Source organism: Neofelis nebulosa, chromosome 5, assembly GCF_028018385.1.
Source record: "Neofelis nebulosa isolate mNeoNeb1 chromosome 5, mNeoNeb1.pri, whole genome shotgun sequence".
NCBI lineage: Eukaryota > Metazoa > Chordata > Mammalia > Carnivora > Felidae > Neofelis > Neofelis nebulosa.
In genome coordinates, this window is record NC_080786.1 from 106,776,837 (window position 1) to 106,796,476 (window position 19,640).

A 19,640-nucleotide genomic window follows, 5' to 3' on the forward strand; every position below is an offset into this window, starting at 1 on the left:
TACAGTGAACTGTGATGGCTGTTGAAGCAATCATGCTTCTTTTGTCTATCAGGGAGCATTTGTAGTCTCCTGTTGCATTGCGCCTCACATCTGTCAACGTGTAAGTATTTGAGCTTCTTATTCCTTCAGGCTGTCCCTTTTGATAGAGGTAAAATGTCAGATGATTACACTTGGTAGCTACAATGAGATGAGTTGTATTTCTTGATGAAAATGGCATTTTCTTATGTAAGAAAAAAAGGAATGTGTTTCTATGATTGGACAAATGAGAGTAGAGTTTGTGTTATCTGATTTCTGGAAAAATAACTGAGATTTGGGTTCTAAGGAAATTGAGGAGCTCACATACATGGTATGGATGACATCTATTCCATTGATAGCATGGCTCGGATTTGAGGGTTAAGGCGTTTTTTTTTTTTTAATTCTAAAACTTCATTTTATATTTATGCCTTGACTAATTCAACAAAAATATTTGAGGCAGCTTAAAAGAAAACATACCACATATCCAAATAAAAAGGAGAGAAAAATAATAAAGGAAGGAATAAAGGAAGGGAAGAAGAGGGGGGAGGGATGAAGGGAATGGGGAGAAAAAGAGAAAGATAGAGGAAAACAATTTTTTTAAAAAGTGAAGAAAAGAAAAGAATTAATAAACTAAGAATAGAAAGAATACAGATGAACTAAGAGCACATAGTAGTAACAACAACAACAACAACAACAACAAAAAACCCATAATCATTAGATATTATTGACAAAAACCAAGACACAAATTTGTCAAATCTGTCAAATTCGGCTATTAGGATAGCCAAAGTAGAAACATAATTAGTTTCAGAAGTCCATTTGCATATGAAACAAAAGCAATATGTCAATTTATTAGGAGAAACAAAGTTTTCTGCCAATATTTAAGTCTAAAAGAAATCAGTTATGTTAGTCTTCTGAGTAATGTAGTAGATGATATTCTTAAACATTACTGAGAAACGTAGTAGGTGACATTTGTAAACATATCCCTTCAATAAATGCAATATAAAGTTGCATATGGCTTCTCTCAGTGGAAGGTTATGTTGTACCCAAACCTGGGAAGAGCTCTGGGAGAACTAACTAGTATCTCAGACAGCTCTCTCTATCTGGCTCCATACCACTAGATGTCTAGAATACATCCCAGAGGAATGCTCCAAATTATCCTCTGTCTGCATCATTCTTTTCAGCTATGATACTGATAAAAGCTGAGGGGCTGGCCCTTCAAGACCATATATGATGGCAAGATATAGCCCCTAGCTTTATTTTATCTAGCTAAATAGAACACACAACAGAATGGTCCTACTTTGGAGGTTCAGAGATGTGTTCATGAAGGCATTGTGGGTAGACCTAGAATCTACATCAAGCCATTTGCTGTCATCATTCTTCATTTTAGAGTTACCTGTTTTTGAAGAGATTTTTATAGCTTATCTGGATAATGAAAACTTGAGTGTTTGTAATTATGGTTTCCTATGAGCAGCTTTTTATCTCTTTTCCCCTGAAATCTCTTAACACTGAGGGAAAAGGCAGGATCACTGGCAGATGCCAAAAACAATCACAAAAAAACCCCCACAACTTTCAAAGGACATTCTACAGGTGTCCCTTTTCCCCAAGAACAACACCGTTCTCTCTCAAGCTGCCCAAGTACGTACAATTTTTAATGTCAGCCAGCTGCCACACAACAGGACAAAATGATAGTAGTTAAGCCCAAGTAATAATCCATAAGCACTTACTGGTAAGTAAAACACAAATTCCTCAGGAGGAGGGTTACCATTTCCCAAGCACTTGAGAGTGATGTTATCCCCTTCTTTGATGGCATTTTTTGATGGCAGCACTTGTATTGTCACTTGTTCAGTAGGATCTACAAGAGTCACAGACACAAGTTAACCATTTTCATCAAGTACCAAATTACTCTGTACATACAATATAAATGACTAAATTATACACAATTTTCTCAAGAAGCTAGTAATGGTAATTACTTAAATGTATCTTTTTATAGAGGGATTGAAGTTAATAGCTACTTGCTAAAACAAGTACTAATCTTGGTTAGAGCAAACTACAAAGAGACCTTGTTACATAAAAACCAATTTCTTCTTAGCAAAATGTCTTTAACTGAGGTAGAAATGACCATAATTATTTTATGTGTAAAAGACCAGTAGGAAGAATCTCACTGCATGATTTCATTATAAGGACATTTAACTCTATTATATGAACCTCACGGTTTGGAAAGACTGGATCAGCTAGCATAGTAGCTAAAACTGTTAGGTCACCCCTATGCTCATCTTATATAATAATACCTTATATTGAATAAAAAGAGACATGAGCTAAACAACCAGCAAGATTTTGGGCATGCAGGAGAGTAGATCAGTTTTCAAAAAGATGAATCCTGTGAACTGAAGGAGATCCTTAACCCAGTCAACAGGACTGTAAATGTATTGTAATTCTGTTCTGTTCATTGGGGCAAAGGTGCACTTTCCATTCCATTTTAGTCACTTTTTATGGAGAAAATAGGGCTAAAGGGTATTCTTTCGTAGAGGCTACTGCTAATAGCAGAACACTAAAAAAATTAAAGGCTTGGATACAAAGGACCATATGTAGCAAACAGGAAATAAGAGGAGGGGGTGTTGGCAGTTATAAATGACCCACGTTCTAATATACATACTTGTTATATAGCTGGATAATAAGAATAATAGAATAAGAGTAGGAGTAGAATAATAATCTATGAAGACTTACTTTTTTTATTAGCTAATAAAACAAATAAGTGATAGATTCAGAGGTGGTTTTTTTTTTTCTATCTCTTGCTATCATTTCTTTCTCTTCCCAAAATCAAAATGCATACAAAACATAAAAGGGTTGATATAGATTACTTTGTTGCCTTTTCTTCATGCATGGGGTCTCTCTGAATATTTGCCCAGGATGTTCTGAAGGTAAACAGTGATTGGTTTAATATACTTTTTGTTAGTTTTCCTGAATTTCCATGAGGAAGTTCCTTGATCAGCAGTTCCCAGTAGAGTTGGAAAGTAAATAAAGTTTGTTTTTTGCCATCCCCCTCTCTGACCTTCCATTTCTAGGTCTTCTTCACTCTTTTATGTGGCTCTTCACTGACAGTTTTGTCCTGTCGCTTGTCACTGTGAGACTACTCAATCAAAACTGACATCAGAACAGATAGGGATCACAATCTATCTGACTTTCTGCTTTATTTCAAAACTTCCCTTCTCTGTGTCCTCTTTCAATAGGCTCTGCTCTGCATTAGAGAATTGAAGAACTACAATGAGATCAGAGAGATGTGAGTTTTAACAGTAACTTTCTAGATGTTCAATGAACATGCCTCAAACAAAATCAACCATCACTTGCTCTCCCGTTGTCCCTATTTTGCTCTGTCCATTAGTAAATCATTCTGCCAGGTCTTCTGCCTTTCTCTTATCTACTCTGTCACCAAGTCTTAGTGATTAATACTATTTTTTGCATCTGATTCTCTCCTTTTATTCCTACTAACACTTCTATAATCCAAGTTCTCCCACAGGCTACCTGAAATACTACCCTCAAACTTTAGTCAGTCCCTCATTCTAATCCTTCACATACATATTTCCTTTAAATCAGTTTTGAAGTAGTGTTTTGAATATTACAATGATATGCAAGATCCTTCATGTGATACCAATATGTGAAGATTGAAATAAAAATTTCTTAACCTTGTACCCATAATTGCCTTCAACTAGTTCAAGTATATATCTATATATACCACTACATAATAAGCAAGAGTCTATTTTAAATTTTCTTTGTCCCATCTTTCCATTTATGCTCTGCCCAATCATGAATTCATTTGTTTAGCTAATATTTATTTTGTGCAGGCACTAAGTGCTAAAGTTATAAAGTTGAAAACAGCATGATTTTCAATCTATTTATAAGGTCTAACAACATAAAAATTGCATATAATGTGATCATTGGTAGCTTATAGATGCATAAGACTGGGAAGGATATTGTAGGAGTTGATGCTATAGCTGGGTTTTAAAGAATAAGTAGGTGTTTGCTAGAAAATAAAAGTAACGTAGTGACAGCAAATGGATAGGCAAGTAAGCAGTATTCTATGGGAGGCATCTGGAAAACAGAACAAGATGGAAGAAGATACAGTGAAGTAGTAAAGATTGAGACCATGCTGCAAGAGATTCGAGGCATATCAAAATTGGGAGTGTTAAGAGAAGAGGGAAAGAAAAATCTTGGTTCACAAAAGCAGACTTAGGGAATCCCAAGACTCCATCAAACATGGTAACATTCAGATCACAGAGGTTCCAGAAGAAGAGAGAGAAATAGGGGCAGAAGTTTTATTTGAGGAAATTATAGGTGAAAACTTTCCTAATCTGGGGAAGGAAACCAACATCCAAAGCCAAGAGGCACAGAGAGCTCCCTCAAAATCAACAAAACCAGGTCAACACGAAGACATATTGTAGTTAAATTTACAAAATATTAAGATAAAAAAAATCCTAAAAACACCAAGACAAAAGAAGTCCATAATTTATAAGGGAAGACCAATAAGGTTAGTAGCAGATCTCTCCACAGAAACTTGGCAGGTCCTAAGGGAGTGGCATAATATATTCAACATGCTGAATGGGAAAAATCTGCAGGCAAGAATACTCTATCCAGCAAGGCTATCATTTAGAGTAGAAGGAGAGATAAAGAGTTTTCCAGACAGACAAAAATTAAAGGAGTTTGTGATCACTAAACCAGTCCTGTAAGAACTATTTCAGGGAACTCTTTGAATAGGAAAGAAAGAATGACAATGACAAAGACTAGAAAGGGACAGAGAAAATCTCCAGAACAATGACAAAACAAGTCATAAAATGGCACTTAATTTGTATATATCAATAATTACTCTGAGTTTAAATGAACTAAAAGCTCTAATCAAAATACATAGGGTATCGGAATTGATTAAAAAAGGAAAACAAGACCCATCTATATGCGGCCTACAAGAGACTCATTTTAGGCCTAAGGACCCCTGCAGATTGAAAGTGAGGGGATAGAAAAACATTTAGCACACAAATCGATGCCAAAAGAAAGTTAGGGTAGCAATTCTTACATCAGAAAACTAGATTTTAAGCCAAGGACTATAACAAGAGGTAAATAGGGGCACTATATCATAATAAATGGGTCTATCCAACAAGAAGCCCTAAAAATTGTAAATATTTATTCCCCCAACTAGGAAGAACCCAAATATGTAAAACAATAACAAACACACAGGAATACATCAATAATAATACAATAATAGAAGAGGACTTTAACACTCCACTTATATCACTGGACAGATCATCAAAGCAAAAATCAACAAGGAAACAAGGGCTTTGAATGATACACTAGACCGGATGGACTAAACAGATATATCAAGAACATTTCATTCTAAAGTAGAAGAATACACATTCTTTTAAGTGCACATGGGACATTCTCCAGAATAGATCACATAGTAGGTCATAAATCAGGCCTTGACAAGTAACAAAAATTGAGATCATACCATGTATATTTTCTGACCACACTGCTATGAAACTTGAAGTCAACCATAAGAAAAAATTTGGAAAGACCACAAATACATGGAGGTTAAAGAACATCCTACTCAAGAATGAATAGGTCAAACAGGACATTAAAGAAAAAAACAAGGAAATATAGGGAAACAAATGAAAATGAAAACATGGAGGTCCAAAACCTTTGAGATTCAGCAAAAGCAGCCATAAAAGAGAAGTATATAGCAATACAGTCCTACCTCAAGAAGCAAGAAAAATCTCAAATGCATAATTAAACCTTACACCAAAAGGAGCTAGAATAACAACAACAAGTGAAGCCTAAAGCCAGTAGAAGGAGGGAAATAATACAAATTAGAAGAGAAATAAAGGATACAGAAACAAACAAACAGCTAGAACAGATCAATGAAACCAGGAGCTGGTTCTTTGAAAAAATTAATAAAATTGATAAACCCCTAGCCAGACTTACTAAAAAGAAAAAAGAAAGGACCCAAATAAATAAAATCACAAATGAGACAGGAGAAATAACAACCAACATAACAAGAATACAAACACTTATAAGAGAATATTATGAAAAATTATATGGCGACAAATTGGACAATCTGGAAAAAATGGATACATTCCTAGAAACATATAAACTACCAAAACTGAAATAGGAAGAAACAGAAAATGCGAACAGACCAAAAACCAGCAAAGAAATTGAATCAATAATCACAAATCTCCCAAAACATAAGTCCAGGGCCAGAAGGCTTCACAGGGGAATTCTACCAAACATTTAGAGAAGAGATAATACCTATTCTTCTCAAACTACTCCAAAAACTAGAAAAGGAAGGAAAACGTCCAAACTCATTCTATGAGGTCAGCATTAACCTAATTCCAAAACCAAACAAAGACTCCACTAAAAAAGTGAATTATAGGCCAATATCCCTGATGAACATGGACACAAAAATTCTCAACAAAATACTAGCAAACTGAATCCAACAGTACATTAAAAGAATCATTCACCATGATCGAGTGGGATTTATTCCTTGGTTGCAAGGGTGGTTCAATATTTGCAAATCAATCAACGTTAATACACCAACATTAAGAAAAGAAAGGATAAGAACCATGATACTATCAATAGATGCAGAAAGGACATTTTACAAAGTACAACATCCATTCTTGATAAAAACCCTAAAAAAAATTAGGGATAGAGGGAATATACCTCAACATAATAAAGGCCACATAAACAACAACAACAACAACAAAAACAGCTAATATCATCCTCAATGGGGAAAAACTAAGACCTTTTCTTCTACCATCAGGAACAAGATAAAGATGTTCACTCTCACCACTATTATTTAACATAGTACTGGAAGTTCCAGTCTCAGTAATCAAACAACAAAAAGAAATAAAATCCATCCAATCAGCCAGGAAGAAGTCAAACTTTCACTATTTGCAGATGACATGATACTCTGTGTAGAAACCTGAAAGATGCCACCAAAAATTGCTAGAACTCATACATGAATTCAGTAGAGTCACAGGACACAAAATCAATGTCCAGAAACCAATAATGAAGCAGCAGAACAAAAAAAATCAAGGAATCAATCCCATTTACAATTGCACCCAAAACCATAAAATACCCAGGAATAAATGTAACCAAAGAGGTAAAAGTTTTCAGAGTACAGATCTGAAAACTATGAAGCACTCATTAAAGAAATGGAAGATGACACAAAGAAATGCAAAAACTTTCTCTGCTCTTGGAATGGAAGAATAAATATTGTTAAAATGTTGATACTACCCAAAGCAATCTACACATTTAATGCAATCTCTACCCAAAATACCACCAGCATTTTTCACAGAGCTAGAACAAACAATCCTACAATTTGTATGGAACCACAAAAGACCCCAAATAGCCAAAGCAACCTTGGAAAAGCAAAGCAAAGCTGGAGGCATCACAATTTTGAACCTTAATCTATATTATAAAGCTATAGTCATCAAGACAGTATGGTACTGGAACAAAAACAGACACAGATCAATGGAACAGAATAGAAAACTCAGAAATGGACCCACAACTATATGATCAACTAAACTTTATCAAAGCAGGAAAGAATATCCAATGGAAAAAAAGATAGCCTCTTTACAAATGGTGCTGAGAAAACTGGACAGAAACATGCAAAAGAATGAAACTAGATCACCTCCTTACACCATACACAAAAATAAATTCAAAATGGATGAATGACTTAACTGTGAGACAGCAAACCATCAAAATCTTAGAAGACAACAAGGGCAGTAACCTCTTTCACATCAGCTGTAGCAATTTCTTCATAGATATGTCTAGATATGTCTTCTGAGGCAAGAGAAACAAAAGAAACCTGAACTATAAAGGGACCTCACCAAGATAAAGGGCTTCTGCACAGTGAACAAAACAATCAATGAAACTAAAAGCCAATCTTCAGAATGGGAGAATGTATTTGCAAATGACATATCTGATAAGGGATTAGTATCCAAATATACAAAAATGTATAGAACTCAACATCCAAAAAATAAATAATCCAGTTAAAAAATGGGCAGAAGACATGAATGGACATTTTTCGAAAGAAGACATACAAATGGCTAACAGACATATGAAAAGATGCTCAGTATTACCCATCATCAGGGAAACTGAAATCAAAACTGCAGTGAGATATCACCTCAAACCTGTCAGAATGGCTAAAGTTCACAATACAGGAAACAACAGGCATTGGCAAGGATGCAGAGAAAGGGGAACCCTCTTGCACCATTGGTGGGAATGCAAACTGGTACAGTCACTCTGGAAAACAGTATGGAGGTTCTTCAAAAAGTTAAAAATAGAACTACCCTATGACCCAGAAATTGCACTATCCTTTACCCAAAGGATACAAAAATTAATTTGAAAGTTACTTGCACCCTGATGTTTATAGCAGGATTATCAACAATAGTCAAATTATGGAAAGAGCCAAAATGTCTATCAACTGATGAATGGATAAAGAAGAGTGGGATGTGTGTTTGTATGCGCGTACACACACACACACACACACACAATGGAATATACACACACATACACATACACACATAATGGAATATTACTCAGCCATAAAAAGAATGAAATCTTGCCATTTGCAATGGTGTGGATGGAGCTAGAGAGTATCTTGCTAAGCAACATAAATCAAAGACAATTTTATGAAAGAAACATATGATTTCACTCATATATAGAATTTAAGAAACATAACAGAAGGACATAGGGGAAAAGAAAGAGAGAGAGGCAAACCATAAAACAGACTCTTAACTATAGAGAACAAACTGAGGGCTGCTGGAGAGGAGATGTGCAGGAGTTGGATTAAATGGGTGGTGGGGATTAACGAGAGCACTGCACTTGTGATGAGTACCTGGTGTCGTATGTAAGTGATGAATCACTAAATCCTACCCCTGAAACTAATATTACACTGTATGTTAATTAACTGGAATTTAAATTAAAACATGGAAGAAAAAATATTTGGGGTGTGAAGGTTAATCTGAGAGATCTGAGGAGTCATTAAAAAACTGTCATCACACAGCACTAACATGGTCACATTTGTTTTTAGAAAGATATTTCTGGCAGCAGCTTGGAGGGCAGTTTGGAGTGAACAAAAGGAATATTATTTTGGAAATCACAGAAATACTGGCGATGACAAATGGTGACATATTCTTAGGCAGCGTCAGAAGCAGAATCAGACAAACATAAAGATTAAAGAACTAGATTCTATAAAACTTTATTACTGACTGGACAGGGTAAGGGAGACGAGGGTAGGAGTAGACTAGTGCATCTTTCTCAAGATAAATTGATCAAATTTCTATATTATGAATGTATTCTTTGTCCTTTCTGTTTAGCTCCCTCCTTCTCCTCTCTGAAGTCACCTAGAGCAGTGGGTCTCCAAGTGTGGTCCTCTGATGAACAGCATGAGTATCACCAGGGAATTTGTTACACATGCAAAGTGCTGGACCCTTCCCCACAACTACTGGATGAGAAACTTCAGAGCAGGATCCAGTGATCTGTGTTCTAAGTCCTTCTGGTGATTCTGATGCACACAAAAGCCTGAGAATCACTGTCCTTGGGCATCTGAGCTTTGGGGGCTATTTTACTGAGTTCTGAGTGTCACTTACCACTTGCAACCTTGCACTGACAATTTCCTCCTGATGTAGTTATCTTGTTTCTCTATTGGAGTAGTAAACTCCTTGAATGCCAGGACTATATCTTAAGCACTTTTATATCTTTACTGTGAAGCCCAGCACTGCATACATTTTGCCTTCTTAAAAGCTGTGCCAAATGCACCCCCCCCCACATCCAGCCACAGTAAAATCATTTCCTTCTTATTCTTCCAAGGACTTTTCTGCCTACCCAACTCCTCATGACTGATACATACATTCCTGTTTTTTCTTAAGCCAATTTCCCCATCCTTATTACTCATCTTGATGCTCTTTCCTATCTTGTACTCTTGCACTTACACCAAGATAGTTTATTTCCAACTGGATATTTTTGAACAGACAGAATTCTGCCTTTACTTACAGAAATAATAGTTTGATGTTAGATAAGCTGTACATAGTGAAATCTTTTAAATCCTCACTTTTAAGTCAAGTTGAAACTTACATACAACGTTTAAGGCAAAACAATCTCTTCTTGTTAGGGCGAGTGGAATTTTAGTTTTGTTTCTATATAATATTCTGCATTTTATGGAACCAAAATAGAAATGTAGATGAGACAAAACTCTCCAAAGGCTCAACTGGCATTTCTATTCTTTCTCCAGAGTAGATGCAGAAGTACTAGGTTATTCTACCCATACGGTAGTATTATAAGAAGTTTTGATTCATTTTTTAAAAATAATGACATGCTTTCTTACATTTCTCCAAAAGTGATATCTCTAGTTCTATGCTTACATAGTAATAATGATCGTATAGTAATAATAACACTAACTTAATAACAAGAGTTTAATGAGCAATATAGGATGCTATTTTAGATCTGTGATTTCACTTAATCTCCATAACAACACTATGAGTTATTTTTTTTTCCAAACTGAGACCAAAAGCAGTTAAGCTCCTCCTCTAGAAACACACTGCGCTGGGCCTGCATTATGAGTATGTTTGCTCTGAATCTTGGCACCTGCCTTACAGTATAGAGAACAACATTGCAGAAAAGGATTCTAACCCAGTCTCCACGGCACTTTAGGTCAAGTCTCTGACCCTCACTTTACTGCTGAGTAAAATAATGTTGTTAGATCAGATGATCAAGAAGGTTCCTTTTTAGTATAATATTCTATGTTTCCAATCTATTAAATAAAGTTAACCAAATGTCTTGGAATACAACATCCTATTTAAACTTATGCAATTGATCTCATTATTAAAATACATTTTTTCATTAAAATGGAAATCCCATATCTAGAAGACCAATCAGTCATAAGCCTCTATTCATCTGTCATTCATTCAGAAAGTAATCAGATGGCATTTTGAACTCTTACAAAATTCATAGCCGTGTGCCAGGCTAAGGACTACCCAAAGGGGTCAGACTAAGTCAGAGATCATGTCTTTAAGGAATTTAGTATCTAGCAGAATACAGAAGAGATGTTCAGAAATGACAAATGGAAAGTGAAAGGTTTCATAGGATAGTTAAGCATTCATTTTAAAAGGTCTTCCAAGGAGAAAGATATTATTTGAGTGAAGAACAGATATGGGGGTTGAAAGCAGAATTCAAAGAGCATGTGGATTGGGACTTAGAAGATTAATACCATTTGAATACTCTCAGAAATTAAATTGCATAATTATATAGTTACTTACAATAAATATCAAAGATTGCTTGTTCAGAATGAACTGTTTTCTGGCCAGATGGTCCAAAATATGTCACAGAGCAGGTGAATGGCATTTGTATGTCAGCCTTGGTTGCCTTGTATTCCAGGGATGAAGTCATGGTATAGAGCTGAGTTACCGGGTCCATTTGCTTTTTAAAAATTATGACCACCACTGAAGAAAATAAGAATACTAATGATAGCATCTTTCATTGGAAAATCACAACACTTAATAGAATGTCGCAAAATCTTTGAGAAGTGGTTTTGTCCTTCTTACTATATTTAACAGGAGGGAAAATTGACATGTACTGAGGTAGAATGTCTTTTCAGAATGATGAAATCAGAGAAATAGACAGAAATAGAATCCTGGAATCCTATCTCCCACTCACTTTAATTAACGTCTAGAACATGCCATATACAGAAATAATTTTTCTCTGCTCTTGATTCTTCCACACAAGGGCTAAAATGATGTTTTAAAGAATCACTTAATGACTTAATGGTTACTTAAAGTAACAAAGCATAGAGTCATAGATCAAAGAGGGCAATATGTTTAGATGCAGGACAGTCTAAGGAATGCCAAGAGAAGAGAAAGTCAAAATAGGTCATCTGAATTTATTGCCCACTGCATACCCACCTCCTTCAAGGGGTTGTAGCACTTTTCCATTCCTGTACCACGTGATGTTGCCATCTGGATAACTGTCTTTTGAAATGCAGTCTCCCAACTGCAAAAAGAAGAGGGAATGTTGCTACCTTGTTTCCATCAGTGGTTGTCAATTTGAAAGTTTTAGACTCCTCAGAGGATGCAGTTTTTCCAAAGGTTCCCTGACCCATTCATTATCTGAGCATGGACGAGGGACTGAATAAATGCTCTCTTGCATTAAAAACAAGGTCTCATACTTAAAATTATGGTCTTGCCCATTTAAAAATATGCAATAGATGCTGCCACTTTTAATAAAATCACATTCACTTAAAAGCATTACCAAATTCATTTCGACATTATTCATTTTTAACATTAACTAAATAACATAACTACATTAACATTGGCTTTTCCCATGGTTCACAGATCTTAGTATGCAAGAGTCATTAAGTGGGGCTGCCTCTCCAGTCTTGTACTATATCAAGTTCAGATACATATACTTATATACTTACCAAATCTATAATTCCCACCACTTTTTTTCAAACGTGTTAAAACTTTAATAGCTAGCATTGTTAAAAAATGTGATGCAGTAAAAATTTTTTAAAGATTAAAAAAATTTTTTTTTAAGTTTATTTATTAATTTTGAGAGACAGACAGAGAGATAGAGAGGGAAAGAGAGAATCCCAAGCAGGCTCCACACTGTCAGCACAGAGCCTGAGGCAGGGCTTGAATTCACAAGCCACCAGATCATGACCTGAGCTGAATCCAAGAGTTAGAGGCTCTACCAACCTGAGCCACCCAGGCACCCCTGTTATGCAGAAAAATTTAATCTGATTCAAAGAACTGTTTGTTTTTTTTCTTCACAAAGGAAAATTTAGGTATTTCAGTTAGTGAAAATAATATCATTAGTCCATTAGCCCAAATGTAAACTCCTGTTTGTCCCTCCTCAATACAGCCTCTCTTCACACTTCTGCTAATGCGATTGTTCAAATCTGATCTTATCACATCTTTACCTCAACTTTTCAACAGTTTGATCTGTCAATAGGATAAAGTCCAAACTCCCACCATTACATAAGGCTTGTCATAACCCAGCTTCTCTTTACTTCTCCAGATTTATCTTTTATTGTACTCTCTTGCCCACTGTTCTGCTACACAAAGTTCCAGCGAAGTGAATAACTTGATGCTTCCTAAAAATGCCATTCTCCTTCATGTCATAGTAAGTATATCATGTTGTTGGAAAGCCTTTCTACCCTTGGCTTGGAGAAAATCTACTCATCTTTCACGACTCCACTTAACATTCAGTTCATTCAAACAAGAAAGGCTGACGTCTGATTCTTCCCCACTCTTCTCCCTTCAGAAATGATTACATCACCCTCCGTGTTCCCACTCTAACTCAGGCAGACTTTCTGATTGGCACTGGCAACCTTGCCACCTCCATAAGAGCAAAGTCTATCCTTATTTGTCCTGGCATCTGAAGCCAGGAGATTAACATTAAGCTAAGTGAAGGCAATTAATCCAAGTTCTTACCTGTTTTAGCTGCTCTGTTTCGAGAAAAGGTGCTTTGCTTACAATTTCAGGTTTAGATGGTTGCTCTAAAGTTAAGTAGAGAAAGGTATTAAGTAGACATGAAGGAACAAAAAGACATTTATGATTTGGATTATAGAAAAAGAATTCACTTATTCAAAGAAAAACAAGCACAAGCAATAAAGACCACATCCCCATATAATCTGTAATTAAGGTATCTGGTTAGCCCACTACCTCCCAATATTTGCTTTATTATATTAAATACTATTTTAAATGCCTATTACACCTTTAAATAAAATACTGGTAATGTTTTCTGAATGCTTTATAAACAGTGAATATGGATTTGATAGTGAAACAGAGGTTAATATACTAATATGAATGTTGTTTCCAATTCATTATCATGTGTACTTTCTATTTACTAATAACTTCCAGCTACTTAGGTGAAGACCTGAATCCACAGTGGGTACTTGTTAAAAATGCAGAATCAGAGTATCTAGGGAAGTCCTATATAAATCTACTTTTTAAAACAAGTTTTCTATAAGATTCTCAGGCACACTGAGAATCATGGCTCTAAAATCATGGTAACTAAAAGGAGTTAAGGGATATAGAAGCTCAAGTTTTCTGTGTATCTCAAACCTCATCTTTAAAGTGAAGTCACATTACGAAACTTTAAATGTGGGGATATCCTTCAAATTTGGAACTGAGATAATGGACAGAGCATTTTAAATATAGGAAGTTCTCGCGGCGCCTGGGTGGCTCGGTCGGTTGAGCATCCGACTTCGGCTCAGGTCATGATCTCACGGTCTGTGAGTTCGAGCCCCGCGTCAGGCTCTGTGCTGACAGCTCAGAGTCTGGAGCCTGTTTCAGATTCTGTGTCTCCCTCTCTCTCTGCCCCTCCCCTGTTCATGCTCTGTCTCTCTCTGTCTCAAAAATAAATAAACGTTAAAAAAAAATTTTTTTTTTAAATATAGGAAGTTCTGTAAGCATCCATTCTAAGAGAGCCCTCAGAAAGAACTGATTAAAAATCTCAGCAGGGCACCTGGGTGGCTCAATTGGGTAAGTAGTTAAGCATCTGACTCTTGGTTTTGGCTCAGGTCATGATCTCACTGTTCCTGGGTTCAAGCCTCATATCAGTTCTGGGCTCACAGCACGGAGCCTGCTTGGGATTCTCTCTGCCCCTCCCCTGCTTGCTCTCTCTCTCTCTCTCTCTCTCTCAAAATAAATAAATAAACGTTTAAAAATCTTAGCAATAAGGCATTATTCAAACTTTATTTATTCCTTGATGTTACATATCTATCACTGATGGACTTTTTAATTTGCTCTAACAATTAGTCTATATAAAATGGAATTTGCCTCTTTGTATTGATTTTTGTGAATCTCAAGGAGCAAAACTATTCTATTTTCATATAAGCACACAAATAAAAACAACCAGTTATTCTTTTGTTCATGGTCTAATGGATTACTGTCTCTAGTACCTTTAATTTTTACTACCAAACTAGATTAAATTGGCTTTTATATAATTATTACTCAATTTGCAATTCAGTTATCAGATATGCTGCCAACCCAGACAATTACAGAAAATAAAGATGAAGACAAAAAGTCTTTGGAACGGCAAAATGGATATCACCAAGACTATGTAAAAAAAAAAAAAAAAAAAGCAAACTTCTTCATGTTAATATTAAGAGTTAATTTCCCTTTTGCAAGTATTTTATATTATAAATTGGAACAATGAATAATAATAGTATATCTTCCTATGTGTTCAGCTTGTGCACTTTAATTATAGGAGCACCTACTTACTATTGAGTCTATTGACTCTAGAAATATAATTCTAATTCAATTTTCATAAGATGATTGTTTTCTAAATATACGGATTGGAAACAAAACATAAGAAAGAGAAAATAGACAAAATACAGAAGAATGGAAAGGTATAACAGAGACAATTACATTAACACAAACAAGAAGTGAAACCTGATATTCTGGCTGTTAGAAATGTGACCAAAAAATTATTAAAAGCGGACCAAAAAAAAGTCAAAATAAACAGCAATTTCTGGGAAACACAGGGTAGGGGACTAAAGCCTTCCATATATCAGTTAAGCACTGGTGTTATCACTATTTTAATGTAAAGTCATTAATGTCCACAATTACAACCCTGAGTTACTGATAAAACATTACATTCCGTTCTGAATTTATGTTTTAAGCCAAAGTCTAAAACATTTGAGAGAAGGCTACATTCAAAATATTTAAACAAGATGAAAATTCTTGGTGCTTAAGTAAGTAAGCCAAAGTTCTCTGGGAACCAAAATCAATTATTTAGTGATACCTCTCTGAGAGCATAAGAGAGATAAGATATTAAATTAATTTATGTAGTCAATCAAGAATCAAAATTAAGAAGAAAAAAAGAACAATTTTTTTGTTTGTTTCCCCTTCAGTAGTATCTATGCCTGGAATATATAAAGAGATATGAAAAATCAACTGAAAAAAAATCTGAGGTTCCTTTTTTTTTTTAATTGAGGCTCTTAATACAAAATGTAGGTGGGTGGTGTTGCTAAGCTTCATTACTTTCTAAGTTTGCCAAAAAAAACTATATACCAAAACGGCTGGGCGCATATGTCCTCTTATGCAGAATATATATATATTCTTCTGTTTCGTAACCTTGTGATGTCCAGTCACATAAGATCATAAATACTTGTTGTGTTACAAATGTTGGTCCTTTACACATGGCCATGTTTACATTTCTTCCATAAACATTTTCTAAAATGTATAGTTTTTTCAATAAAATGAAACTGGAAAAAACAGGAAACCTGGTGAAGAGTGCTTAAAGTTTAGGCCACTCCACTTTGTAACTCATTTTTTTTTATTTGGAAGAGTCACAGTGGGTATTGTGGAATAATGGTAATGGCTACTGGAATTCTTTGAATTCTTTTCTCCCAAACTTTGGTTGCAAACCCACTAGATATTTTATATGTAATTTTCTTACATTAGTTTGTAACAATCAATGGATATTAGTTGGAGAGCCATAAAAGAGGACACGTACTATTTTAGCAAAATTGCATATTGATTCCGAAGTGTTTAAAAAAAAAAAAAAACTTTACATGAATTATGTCTTACTATAATTTAGGGATTCATAACTGAATGTAGAATTGAAAGGAAAAGTCATACAAGAAATTTATTTGCATTAGTAAAATAATTTTGCAAGAGCATCACAGCCAGCTGAGGATGAAGTGATGAAGGCAAAACTTCCTATATCACCCACAATATACAGTGCTATTACCAAACACCACACATAGGACAGCTCAATTCGATATGGGAGGAAAGAAAGAAAAAAAAAGGTGCACTGGTTACATTGATTCACGAGAGCTTCTCAGTACTTTGTCATAAAGTACTTTGTCAGAGTACTTTACCTCGTATAGCTTATTTTCCTCAAGAGATGGGGAAAGTACTTTTTATATTTAGAGAATCAAAATAAAATATACTGTGTAGGTCTCATTTGTTAAATAGGTCATTTTCTGCTTCCTTCAGTTAAAAAAAAAAAAATTCCTTGCAGGTTGATTAACTTTTACAGGTCAGGGGGAGAGGAAGGATGCTCAGTTCTAATAAAACATGGAGAACAGTGTTCAAATGAAAGCTCTAAAGTAACTGTTTGAAGTCAACCAGCACTGCCCATCTCTAAGGGAAGAGCTGGTCCCAGTGTCCACCGACTCTGTCATGGAAACAGTCTTCCTTTTAACACCAGACAGTAGAGTACAGGAAGGCTTACCAATTAGCCTAGACTGTGGTTTTCAAATGCCTTTTTAGAGCTAGAGCCATTCTCCCTTTTATGTTGTTGTTCCTAAATGAATTATCGCAAAAAAACTTTGAAATATCGAGTGGGTGGAAGGCTAACTAATCGAAGCAGTGCCTCACCTGACCTACCAGCCCTCTTCATTAGCTACTCAAGAAAATCCTAGGAACACAGTGGGAAAACCACCCACAAGTTCAAAGCAGTCATTTTACTGTTGATGAGAGAATCGTAGTGCCAGACTAGTAAACCTCCCCAAAGTCAGAAATTAGCAGCAGACCTAACAAAGCCAGGTCTTCTGATAACCAGTCGGTGATGTTTCTGTTAAACTACTGACAGCCAGTTGGCAATCTGGGTACTCTTTTGAGCTCCAAGACTTTTGTACAATGACTGCAATGAATCTTTCAGACCTTTAAAGTCTCTACTGTTGTTTCTGAAATTTTTTTATGAACTTCAAATGTGCATTAAATGCAAACACAGTTTAATTCTGATGCCATCCAATTATTTTTTAAAAAGCTGTGCAAGAGGCACCTGGGTGGCTCAGTCGGTTAAGTGTTGTACTCCTGGTTTGGGATCAGGTCATGATCTCATGGTTTATGAGTTTGAGCCTTGCACTAGGCTCTGTGCTAACAGCATAGAGCCTGCTTGGGATTCTCTCTCTCCTTCTCTCTGTATCTCCCCTGCTTGCTGTCTTTCTCTCAAAATAAATAAACTTTAAAAAAAGGAAAAAGAAAATAAAAAGCTGTACTAGTGGCAATAAAAAATGGGACTTATTTGAATCTGGCTTGCTTTATGGGCATGACTATTGTAACTGAGATACAGTTTAAAACTAAACAAACAAACCTACACCAGAGGTAACAGAGTCATCAGTCATGGCCTCACTTTGAATAAAAACAGTTTGAGTTTGCCCATGAGGATGGCACTCTGCAGCAAGCTGATCTGGGATTAGCTCACGTTAACCATACTTGATTCTATAGTACACAGTGCATGTTGCTAGGTGATTTGACAGAAAGAAACAGAGGACTGATTGATGAGTCTAGTAACTCTTAAGTGCCTGCAATATATACATGCACAGAATAAAAGCCTCCCTGTCACAGCTGTTGTTTGCTTCACAAAATGTGACCCAAAGTAAATTCATTATTTTTTTAAAAAAGCAAAGCCTCTATATGCTTTTGCAAACACTTTCCTTATCATGAGCTGCGCTGTTCATTTAATTGGACTTCGAGGTCCCACAGCTTCTAATATAAAATGCCATTTTCAAGAGTGTGTAACTTGTCTGTTTAAATTCTCCCTGGCCCAGAGCCTAGAATGCAAATTCTGTTTCTGAGAATCACTTTGTTTTCAACAACATTCAAAAGAGAGGGGGGGTAGGGAGGTGCTGACAGTATGTGGGGTGTGAGTTTGTTTTCACAATCATGGAAATCCTCTGTATTCCAAAATAGCATACAAATTTTATCAAAGTAACCAACTGGATTTTTTTTTTCAGATTGCTATATGATATTTTTAAAGTGTATTCTGAAAATTGTCACAAATGATTCTTCTAAAGGAAACAACCTGGATTTTCTCAACTTTCCTGTAGACCATCTTGCTATTTGATAATTTTTAACACAGTGAAAAAGAAACCCGACAATGACAAATCAATACATGTAACCTTCAGGGAGCTGTGACTTAATCTCTACCTACTGTGCGACATTCTTGTTGTGTACTTATATTTATGACATCATGGACTAATAAAAAAAAATTATTTTGGTTTATTCTCTTTACAAAAAGTGTCCCTAGAAGTGCACCATCCATCTTCCTAATAACATCAAAGTGAAGTGAAAGAAAGAAAGAAAGAAAGAAAGAAAGAAAGAAAGAAAGAAAGAAAGAAAGAAAGAAAAAGAAAAATACATGGAACACTGGTAAATAAAGGATGCATATTATTTGGGATATTTAATGGAAGGCATGACTGGCAAATACTTGGAATTTGGTTTGAGTCATAAAATGACTGAAAAGGGTGGATGTTTTCTGGAAAGTGCCTTCTAAGCTGAAAGGTAATCAATTGAAACATATAATTGCTTTTACAAGGTTCTGGAGAACAAAGGTTTCCTTTGATAGTACAAACATTCTTTGAATCCATGTCATGAGCCCATAGGAGCTTTGAAATCTATGTAAATACTTAGGGACAGTTCTCCTTAGTCGCATAGGCTGTTACAAGAAAAATGGGGAAAATCCATGATTGTTTTCTGTAGTAGCAAGCCCCTCTAGGTTTCTGTCTTGCCTATTTATTTTAATAATTTCTGTCAAGTTATCAGAAAACAGGCAAAAAATTGAAAAGTGAGACCTTCTACCCTAATTAAAAAAGACTGGCATTCTGAAACGTTTGTGGCCTATTTTTC

At 35.5% G+C, this 19,640-nt stretch overlaps 1 protein-coding gene across 3 annotated transcripts in view; it reads right to left on the bottom strand.

Annotated features, from left to right (window-relative positions):
- The window catches only part of ALCAM (activated leukocyte cell adhesion molecule), a 215,823-nt gene that overhangs the window by 34,036 nt on the left and 162,147 nt on the right, over positions 1 to 19,640 (bottom strand). For all 3 annotated transcript variants that reach the window (XM_058731527.1, XM_058731528.1, XM_058731526.1), the window contains exons 4-8: positions 13,488 to 13,552; positions 11,958 to 12,045; positions 11,316 to 11,498; positions 1,740 to 1,867; positions 4 to 136 (exon numbers count right to left, since the gene is read on the bottom strand). In XM_058731527.1, the coding sequence (XP_058587510.1) occupies positions 4 to 136; positions 1,740 to 1,867; positions 11,316 to 11,498; positions 11,958 to 12,045; positions 13,488 to 13,552 (597 nt within the window). The remainder of the gene's footprint in view (positions 1 to 3; positions 137 to 1,739; positions 1,868 to 11,315; positions 11,499 to 11,957; positions 12,046 to 13,487; positions 13,553 to 19,640) is intronic.